This window comes from Anser anser, assembly GCF_964211835.1.
Source record: "Anser anser genome assembly, chromosome: 1".
NCBI lineage: Eukaryota > Metazoa > Chordata > Aves > Anseriformes > Anatidae > Anser > Anser anser.
The window spans coordinates 38706943-38717859 of NC_139720.1; the positions used below are offsets into that span (position 1 = coordinate 38706943).

A 10917-nucleotide genomic window follows, 5' to 3' on the forward strand; every position below is an offset into this window, starting at 1 on the left:
GGCACAAAATTATGTTTAACTGCTAACATAAATAGTACAGTCTTCTAAATCAAGGTAATGGGTATTACTTGTGCATACTTAAACAGTAGTCTTGGGCAAGTGTTGAGTCCAGTCAAGCAAAAAGAGCATATTTCTAGTGTGTAATGGTTGTGTGATTATAAATAATAAACAAAGTTCAGTTCTTTACGTTAATGAAGGGGATGTTTTAACTATGCCAGTGTTCCAAAGTCACAGTAGCCTGTTGGCTCTTCCATATATTGTTCAGTCTTGTTTGAACACCATTCTAAAGCTATCTTTGGCTGAAAAAGTGGACTAATATTTACTTTTTTTTTGGCAAAGTATAGAAGTCATACTGCATCATTTTGTTTTTCCATAGAACTTAATAAAATTAGAGCAATTTTTAAAGTAAGCAAAGTTTGTGCCATATCCACTATCTGAAAGAAACACTGCTTGTGCAATTGTACGTGCTATTTGGGCTTATGAGGAATGACTGAATATACAGTTAGCATAGTAGTCAAGCATAACATTCCATGCTGTAAAAGCAGTTATCTTGCCTCAGGGAGGGCAGGGTTATTTAGAGGGCAGAATTCAAACTGGAGCCTGGGAATGGGACCTCTTGTGTATGGCACAGGCAAAATCTCATTTGTAATTGAATTTCTGTTTGAGTTGACTTTTTCAGTTTTCCTAACTTTACAAAGGCAGAAATGTGTCACTGCTTTGAGGCAACGGATAACACTGAGCTGTTTTTAACTGCTTTCTAAATTTCTCTTGCAGTTGGCCTCAGCTGTTCTGGAAGCTGTGGAAAACAATACTCTGAGCATTGAACCTGTTGGCTTGCAACCTGTTCGATTTGTGAAAGCTTCTGCAGTTGAATGTGGGGGACCAAAGTATGTTAAGCTAACAGACAGAGGGGGAATCTGCACTCATTTGAGATAACTTGGATTGAGAAAACTGCTATCAACTGATCACCTCATTGAAATTTGTATATCTTAAACTTGTAAATATTTCTTAAAATCTCAGATTTCAAGATTGCTGTTTCAAAATTTTATGGTGAAAGTAAGCAACTAAACTTAAATGGTAAAGGTTTGTTCTATATTAGCATTTTAAGATAAATTTTCTGTTTGGGAGAGCTGCTTGTAGTCAGTGCATCCTAGGTGAAGTAAAAGTAACATTCACTTCTGTGAAGACCAGCCTGATACTTAAAAATGAAGTCTTTTCAACTAAGGCTATCACCTGGAAAACATCATGAAAAAATAGGTATAGAAGTATTACAGGCTGAATGTCAGACATCTTGAAATATTTATGGTATAAGAAATGGAGGGCATATGTAGCAGAGTGGCAAAGTCAGCTGAGGGATATGAGAGGAGATTTGTAAAATAAACTGTCTGAATGTGAGCAGGAGGAATGTCATGAAGAGGGATTGAAAGTGAGGATGAGTTTAAACCTAAAGTAAGAAGTGTGGATGAATGACCAGATGGCTGATTTAGAAAGTTTGGAATGGTCCTAGAGGAATCTGAGGCAAGACTTGATGTCAGGTACTGATGCAGACAACAAGGTTAGGTGGGAGAGACTTGCCTGAGGCACTGGGGCTTTGATGAACGTGGAGAGGAAGAGATTTCTAGTGTGCTTTAGTGTATGTCAGGGTTAAGCAACAAAGCCACTGTTAATACAGAACCTTCCACATTTTGAGAAAGTCTTCGCTTCTCTGCTGGAGATCTTTTGGACAAGTTAACATTTCTCTGTAATACTTATTTTGATAGACTCAGATTTCTGGTAGAAGACTTGCATCAAAATGTTTTCATCTAGTTTTTTTTCTTTGTCATTACTACTGTTTTTTAATTCTCACTTTTCCTCATTATTTCTGGGTTGAAGAAAAAATACACTTAACACTTAAAAGAAAGTTTTTACTTCTCCTTCTAAAGAATCTGTATAAAATGAATATTATGTTTTACGACTTAAGCTAGTAAGGATCAAAGACAACAAAATTCAGGCATTCAGATATTCTTCAGCTTACTACTGTCACCAGAAAATGTGTTCTTTGAGCTGTAACAGTCCTCAGTCAGAAGGCCTAACCACAAGTGATGGAGCTACTCAAGGGGTGGTGATTTCAAGTCCAAGAGGCACCACTATGAGCTGCCACAGAGAATGGGGACAGCAAGAAGCTACTGAAACAAGTGTGTCATTAAAGAGCAATTGGCAAACTCCTCTAAAATTGTTGTGGTTCAAGCAACTTTCCTGCATCTTGATAAAGTACTCCAAGAGGGCACTCGTTTGCATCAGTCAAAAGTTTAATGAGATTTTTAACCTTTTTTTCTCCAACGTAATCCAAACTAGTTGGCTGGGCATAGATTAATATTTTGAAAGATCCATGTGCAAACTGTACTTTAGTTACTTTAGATGTATAAAAAAAAAGTATATATTTTTTCTTGCTTTTCCCACTGTCACGTAGTGACAAACACTTCTATATTATTGTTTGTAGTTAAGTAAGAGGTGAGGAATGTGCAGTATTTAAGCTTAATTTGACAGCAAATGTGCTTTGTCTTAAATATTGCTGGCACCGAATGGGAAACAGCTGTTTTGGTTTTTACTTAATCAGAGTAGCAGTTTTGCAGTTTCATGTTTTCTATTTTAAATGGTGAAAATCACTATTTTTATTGAAACCATGTTCTTTAATAGGTAGCGTAATGTAGACAAGCAGTGTAAATAAATACTAATGGCAATTAGAATAATGCTCCTAAAGGAATTCTTTTTATTGTACAATTGCCTGGAGGATAGAGGGAACAGATGCATAAAATAGCAGGTAATAAATTGCTCAACAGCAAAACAAAGAGTGGAGGGCAGGGAGCTGTGATAATAGCGAAGAAAGGTTCTCGACATACAAAAGTTATTGAATAGTGCCTGTGATGGTGTGTAGGAAGTATTGCCTTAACAAAAGACAGCTGGGTTTCCCCACAGGATTCGAGTAATTGTCCCCACGGGGAACGAAGCGGTAAGCTGTACGGTGCAGAACTCAGCCATTAGTAGTAACTCATGCCAGCGTTTAACCTGGTGTGATGGAAGATAACATATAGAAGGTAGTTCTGTTGCCAGAAGGGAAAAAAGGGCTTTATTTTCTTAGCATTAAAAATCTGTTTGCCTGCTCACAAAGGCTTGGCTGTAATTGTGATCAGCTTGCTTCAGCCACTGTAGTATTTCTTGGATCAATGGACTTCTGTCAGTTCTCATAAATTACTGTGGAAAATCATATACACTCTTCAATTTTCTCCTGCCTTGCATGATTTTGTGGGCCAGCTGCAGACTATTTAAAAGGGCCTCTGGGCGACTGTTTAGAACTGTAGAAGCTTAATAATTTTTGTTTCACTTTTGAAAGGCTGCTTCTTCTTATGCTCCCTTCTTTCATGAGATAGAAATGGAAGGGAGAAGAGCCAGCAGCTTTCAAAATCAATGAAACAGTGGATACCATGACAACCCAGTTCATCCGAGATACTGCAATATAGAAATTCCAAGTAAATCACATTCCTGGTGTATTTACATTGTATTACTAGTAGTTTCTTCAAGAGACGTCAAACTTTAGAAAAAAGAATGCTGGAAGAATTATTTTGAATTCTGTGCCTTTTCATGAATTCTGTTTGGAAAACTCCTGGTGACTAATGACCTTTCCTTGATCCTGTATAATATACAGGAACAGGACCAGAAAAAGTACATTTATTTTATTGTCACTTTTTATATGGTAAAAATGGAAAAATGGTAATGGAAAGAATTATTCTCAAGCAACCTGTTTTCCTTTGCCTCAAACTTTTATACACTGAAAGTAAAAAATGTGATTTCAGCTTGGGCATAAATGCGAAGCTTATCTTGGAATGCATCTGACAGAGACTTCAGAAGCTTCAGAATTATTCTATAGGCCTGGATCTTTTCTGACATGCAACATCAAGCAGAAATTTGTAAAAAAAAAAAAAATAAATAAATAAAAAAATAAAAAAATAAAAAAAAATCTGTTTAATAGTTGGAATAGATAATTTAAACCAAGTTTATTTCACACATAAGGAGTTGAGGAGTTGCCATTGTTCCAGACTGTCAAACATGAACTAGTGAATGTGGAAGTACCTGACCAAAGCTGACAAAAGATTTAAAAATCAGAAATATATCACGATGCACTGGTGTTGAAACAAAATTAGTCCTTGTCAAGCTAAAATAGTTGACAACATAATTTTAAAGTTACAATTATTACATTAAGGCAGAAACTTGAGTATCTGAGCTAATACAAAGTAATTATATTAATGCTTTAAATACATGTGGGTGTTAGACATTAATGTCAGATTTGTTTATTAAATTATGCAAATGTTATATTTTGTAGGAAATGTGCTCTCAGTGGACAAAGCAAGTCATGCAAGCATAGAATCAAATTAGGAGATTCAAGCAGCTACTACTACATTTCTCCTTTTTGTCGTTACAGGGTAAGTAATTTAGCATGATTTAATTTTGAGTAGTATTTTTTCCGTAACATTATACGAAATATTGACCACCATTATTTTTATATCGTCTCAGATCACTTCTGTGTGCAACTTCTTTACATATATCCGATATATACAGCAAGGACTGTTGAAACAGCAAGATGGTGAGTAGTAAATTGTATTTTGCTTGAATAAACATGAAATTTACATAGTGCACGTGTCTAAAACTTGCTATTGATTTTAATTATGAGAACTTGGTGATACCTACCCTCCCATGAAATTATAAAGAAAAAACTGCTTTTTAGTCCATTTAAAAATTACATTATTCAGTAAGAAATTTCATGAAAAATTCTGTGACAAGGCGAGTTAAGTGACAGTTTTTCTATACGGTATTCAAAAATGAAGGCTCTTTCACAATTTGTGGAAAGATGGCCTTTTATCGCTGTACGTTGTTTTATTCTTCCAGTTACATTGTTTTGTTCTTGTTCAAGCTTGAAAACAAGGTCTGTTTTCTTGTTCCAACACATGGAATAATGTGCAATTTCACTCCAAAAAAAAAAAAAGAAAAATGTTGCATTGGAAAGAGGGACCAGAAAATCTTCAGTTGGCTTGATCTGGATTCTTTGTTCACCTTGTGAATTGGCACATCTCTTCTCATTTTGTGCCTTGAGAACTCAGGCAGCCCTTCGTGTCAATCTGTCCTTCAGGGAGAACTGACAAGGATGACAGTGTTTTTGGGATACATTGTTTAAAGAAACAACAACAAAAAGCAGGAAATCAGACTGTAATCGTTTATCTGAATGCAGTTGAAAACTAAGCATTTGGTCTTTGATGTGGCTTTGCAAGGTCTCTTGATTAAGACTCTGTTCATGAATGTAGCTGCTAATGTAAGGCTTCATTTCTCACTGCACCTCTCTTCCATCCACAACTCAAAAGGGAAATTCATTTTTACTGCTGTTGCTTCAGGCTGTTTATTTTTTCCCACCAGAGTTACCTGGCTGCTTTGTTCCTGTCAGGACAGCATATCCAACAGCTGCCTATTCAACTCTTATCTGGGCAGTGAATCGGAAATTTGCTTTAACTGTGCTATTTGGTTTCAGTATGTCCATATAAAAGTAGATGGCTATGAAAGTGTATATGCTGTGTGGCTGGATTTTAGAAATACACTGTGTATTTCGATCTATAGTAATCTCTTCCGATGTTCCCCACTTTGAAGAGCTCAGGACTTCAGATAAACCAAAGTCCCACATCTAACCTGAAGTATTCCTGAGGTGACAGACTGTTCATTACCCAAACAGTGCTATTTACTTTCCTTTCTAAAGGGATTTATTTTCATGGAATTGACCAAAAAAGCTACATATACTAAATATATATATATATTATACTAAACGTATACTAAATTACTTTTAATAAAAGTTTCAGACAGTGGTAATTATTACTGAATTACTGTCATTGGAGAAGGCCTTGAAAACGCATTATTTTAAGCTGTAATCTGGTTTATATGTAAAGGCTTTTACTTCCTACAAAAGGACTGTGGCTGTTTAACTGTCAATGGGTGGCTCAGCTCCACCATGCTGTTCTCTCCCTCCTCCTTCACAGATGAACAGGGAGAGGAAATACAATCGGGAAAAAAGCAAAAGATTGCAGGTTGAGCAGTTTAATTAAAGGAAAAGGGAGGAGGAGGAGGAAAAAAAAAAAAAAAGCAAAGACTGGGGATAAGGAAAAGGAGAAAACTGTTACTCTGCACTTCCCATCAGGAAGTGATGTTCAGCCACCAGAAGCAGGGCCTCAATACACACAGCGGTTGTGTGGGCAGACAAATGCTTCCGTAACAGAAGTGTCTTGTCTCCACCCCCCTCTTCTCCTCGCTCTTCCCCAGCTTGTATTGCTGAGCGTGACACCGTACGGTATGGGACATCCCTTGGGTCGGTTTAGGTGAGCTGCCCTGCTGATGTCCCTCACTCAGCCTGCTGGCCTTGGGGCTGTGCTGGGGAGATGCTGTGCCAGCGCTGCTCGGCAATAGGCAGAGCATCCGGGCGATGTCAACGCTGTTCCAGCTGCAGGCACAGAGCACAGCACTGTATGGGCTGCTGGGGGAGAGTTAGCTCCTTCCCAGCCAGACCCGGTACAAAGGCATATATAGTTTTGACTAAAAATTGTTTACCTCACTACTAATGAGATAAAGAAATTGACTTAGTGTTTTATCCATCAAAATGGTTTCAGCATCATCAGAATTATTTATTCTTCACAAGTAACAAAAAATTGGGCTTGGGTTTTTTCAGATTGTCATCTTTACCATTAAAAAATTTTGGATTTGTAGCTTTATATAAATATTCTAACAACATCTGTAGAAGAATGTGGGCACCCCTAATTGTCCTCATTGTTCATATTTCTTCTGCTAAACCGTATCATTTTTGAGATGGAGTTCACTTCTGCAAAAATGCTTTTTGAAATATGGTACAGGAGACCTTAACCTCGGGTTAATAACCTTTGTATTCAGTCTACATCATAATCTTGACTGCATGGAAATAATTTTTGTCTGGAATAATTATATGCTCAATTATTTTGATTTGTGTTGCAGTGATGTTTAGCTGTATAAGGCATGCATCAGGCTCATCGTGTTTGGCAAAATACAGATGAAATTAAAAAAAGTCTTTCCTCCCTAATTCATTGCTGCTGTCAGATTTCTGGTAGGAAAAACAAAAGAGGGAGGAAGAAGGATCGAATGGAAAAATTACAACAAAATTATAGGTTTTGTGATGAAAATTTTTACTTAGTCAACAAGTTCTTTCGTTTTGCAGTCTTTTAATTATACAGAAAAATGAATCAATGGAAAGGACAATTATATTGAGACACTGCAATTAATTAAAGCTGAAAAGAAGTACTGATGTAGTTTTGTTCCCCAATTAAAAAAAAAAAAATAACCTGAAATTTAGTCTTTTAATTGGACTATCTCTTAGAATTTTCAAAATAAAATATTTTTTTCAAAAACAATCATAAATAGCACTCACATTTTAATTCTGGTTTCACTAGATGTTTGTTACTTCTAAAGTTTCCTTAAACTGAGGCAATGTGTATACTTCAGTTAAAATATTAACTCGCGTTTAATGATATTTTTATCTGTTTCAGTGGATCAGATGTTCTGGGAAGTTATGCAGCTGAGAAGAGAGATGTCACTAGCAAAACTTGGCTACTACAAGGAAGAACTCTAAATCTTTTTACTCTTGCGCATGCATGAACTTCATTTAATATACATAACTCTAAAATTTCGGAATCTTTTTTGTCACTTGATATTTATTTCCACAAAGTGGGTCCAAGATCTTTCTCCTTTTGCAGATTGCACTAAGAAGTACTGTGATTGTTTTAAACTGACCTATGCTGTATATGCGTACATAATAATAATATCTAGTTGAACAAATGTGGTAAGCACTTGCAGGTGTATTAGTGATTGTAATTTACATTAAAAAACAAAACTTCTGATTAAATAAATGTTAGTCTGAAGCAGTACCTGTTGTCTGTTCTTTGCGATGCAGAATGTTGCGAACCTCCCTGGAAAGCTAAGTAATTCCAAGCTGTGACACTGAGATGATTTCATGATGAAGGAATGAATGTCTGGTATTTTCCTCAATGTAGTGTTTAGATGCATGTATGTATCTTCTGTATGTATGTATGCCAATACAGTTAACAGACAATTAGGAGAACTTGGTATTCTTGTAAGTGCTGCTTTCCTATATTTTTCATTTTTAAAGCAATAGAAGAGAATTGTATACTGTGAAGAGTCAGCAGCATAATAAACTGGGCTGTCCTCTCCCACTAAAGTACGATGCTTTTCAGACATCAAGGAACAATGAAGTTTCCTTGGTCCTTCTTTGGCTCTTACTTAGGCAAGTTAGAAATCTGACCACTAAAAACTTTTCTTTCCCTCTGATTTGCATTCATTAGTTTTTTTTTTTATTTCTTTGAATGATTTTTCTACTTTTTTGAAATTTCCAATTTCCCTGTTTTATTCATCAGTTTTCCATAGCTGTCTACATCTGCAAAACATCTATTCCACAAGTTTCTTTAACATGTTGATAGTAATTCACATGTGACATTAGTTGTGGCCAGTCCATAGCACTTTGTCAGCTGCTCCTTAGTTGTCAAGCTCATGCGGGGGCTGCCCACAGGCAGCAGCTCTTCAAGAACTGCTCCCACACGGCTCCGTACCACGGGGTCCATCCCCCAGGAGCAAACTGCTCCAGCACGGGTCCCCCACGGGCGGCAGCTCCCCCCAGACCCCTGCTCCTGCGTGGGCTCCTCTCCACGGGCTGCAGCTCCGGCCCGGGGCCTGCTCCTGCGGGGGCTCTCCATGGGCCGCAGCCTCCTCCAGGCCACATCCACCTGCTCCACCGGGGGCTCCTCCACGGGCTGCGGCGTGGAGATCTGCTCCGTGTGGGACCCGTGGGCTGCAGGGGGACAGCCTGCTCCACCAGGGGCCTCTCCACAGGCCGCAGGGGAACTGCTGCTGCCTGCCTGGAGCACCTCCTGCTGCACTGACCTGGGGGGCTGCAGGGATGCATCTCTCATTTTCTCATTCCTCTCTCCCAGCTGCTGTTGTACACTTTTCTTGAGGAAAAAGTTTTTCCTTCCTTACAGAGGCTCAACCAGTGTCACTGACTGGCTTGGCTCTGGGCAGAGGCAGGTCCCTTTGGAGATGTCTGGAGCTGGCCCTTATCTAACATGGGGCAGCTGCTGGACTTTTCTCACTGAGGTCACCCCTGCAGCTTGCCAAAAAACCTTGCCACGTAAACCCAACACAAGTTGACTTGTTATATAAAAGCCCTTTTAGAAAAACACTAGTCTTGATCACGATTGCCATTTCTGCAGTTAAAGCAGTGGCAGGTAAAGGGGCAAACACACAAAATGGAAGCTTATGGAAGTTCTCTAAAAAGAAGCGTCTCATCTTAAAGGTTACAGATTTCTTCTGTTTGATGCCAAACAAAAATAACATTTTTCATCACTTTCTTACTGGAGTCTGTCGTCCCCTCACCCTTTTTAAAAAATAGATAGAATGAAGAGCAAAATTTAATACCATATTTGTGTTGTGTGCACGGATAAGTGCCTGAAAATGCTTTTTGTTAGTGTTAGCATCAACCAGGCATTTCCATATTAAGACTAAAACAAACAACCGAGCCCAAATCTTTTACTAGTAATCGACTATGTCCAGCTCAGGCAATTTCAGTCTTAAATATTTTTTTGCCAATCTCCTATCACTGGGTAGATGCTACTACTGGTTCCTGCTGTAGAAACGTGGAAGAATTCTAGCTTCAGCTGTTAGAAAAAGGTTGTTTCTTAGGTCAGTTAAGCTAAGGAACCTGGTTTTATTCAGTCTTAGAAAACAAATTGTATTTGTTGACTCAGAAATGCTTCCTAAATGGTCGTTAATACTTAGTTTACATAAAGATACCAAACTGTTTCCAGGATTATATAATAGTAATTAAATGATAGTTTGTAGCTGCTGCTATTCTGACTTAATAATCCTTTACAAATGTTGCTCATTTAACCAAAGAAGTTAAAGATTTTTTTTTTCTATACATGATAGTCTCAAGACAAAATGTATCTAAAGTTTATTATACAAGAGACTATTTTCTTGTACTAGAGACTACAGAGATGTACAACTTAGGTGATAATGGTTGTTTGGCTTGATTGCATTGATGTATGGTAAATACTGAATTAGTTGGCTTCTGTTTTCACATTTCTTTCCCTAAATTATTTTCTAAATCTTTAATATAAGCTGTCTATCATGAGAAACCCATGCCACTATGAGTGTCTGGGCTTGTAACAACTGCACGACAGGTACTTGTCTGGTGAATGCAACTACTTTAGAAAATGGCCTTATTCCATATTTCTTGACTTCATTGAAGCTTTTGTTTATAACCAAATGCAAAAAAAAAAAAAAAAATTAGGTATCTTACAGATACCTACTCAAAATACCTGAATGTTTTTCCCCTGTTTGCTTATGGATGACACAACAGGGGCAATCTCCGATTTACGAAGACCAAGTGAGACAAAGTGAAACACGTTTTGCTGCTGGCTTTAAATACATTAGTTGAATACCTAGCCTTCCCTTGGGCTTTTCAAAGCTACCTGGGACAAACAGCTTCATCTGTAGTTTAGTAATGTAAAAGGTCTGCTTCTCTATAAGGAGACCGTGCTGCGAGACAGAACTTTTCTTAGAGCAGTTGGATAGCCTGGTGCTCAGCTGCTTAGATGGGACGGTGCGTATGGTGAATCCACCGATGGCCCTGCACTTACAACTGTTGGAGCACTTGGTCTTTCACCAATACTTGCAATTGCATCACCTGTGTGAAAGTACAGAGACAAGACAAGTGATTTTTATTGCTGCAATTTTTGCGCATGTGTAATTGTGATTAGTATTGGGACCAAAGGTCCCTAATACGAGAACATTAAGCATATTAAACCG

At 37.8% G+C, this 10917-nt stretch overlaps 1 protein-coding gene across 4 annotated transcripts in view; it reads left to right on the forward strand.

Moving 5' to 3' along the window:
• The window catches only part of RAB3IP (RAB3A interacting protein), a 29838-nt gene extending 21876 nt beyond the window's left edge, over positions 1-7962 (forward strand). For all 4 annotated transcript variants that reach the window (XM_083824789.1, XM_083824790.1, XM_083824792.1 and 1 more), the window contains 4 exons: positions 775-887; positions 4358-4457; positions 4549-4618; positions 7584-7962. In XM_083824789.1, the coding sequence (XP_083680915.1) occupies positions 775-887; positions 4358-4457; positions 4549-4618; positions 7584-7666 (366 nt within the window). In that variant the 3' untranslated portion in view covers positions 7667-7962. The remainder of the gene's footprint in view (positions 1-774; positions 888-4357; positions 4458-4548; positions 4619-7583) is intronic.
• The last annotated feature ends 2955 nt before the right edge of the window (positions 7963-10917 follow it).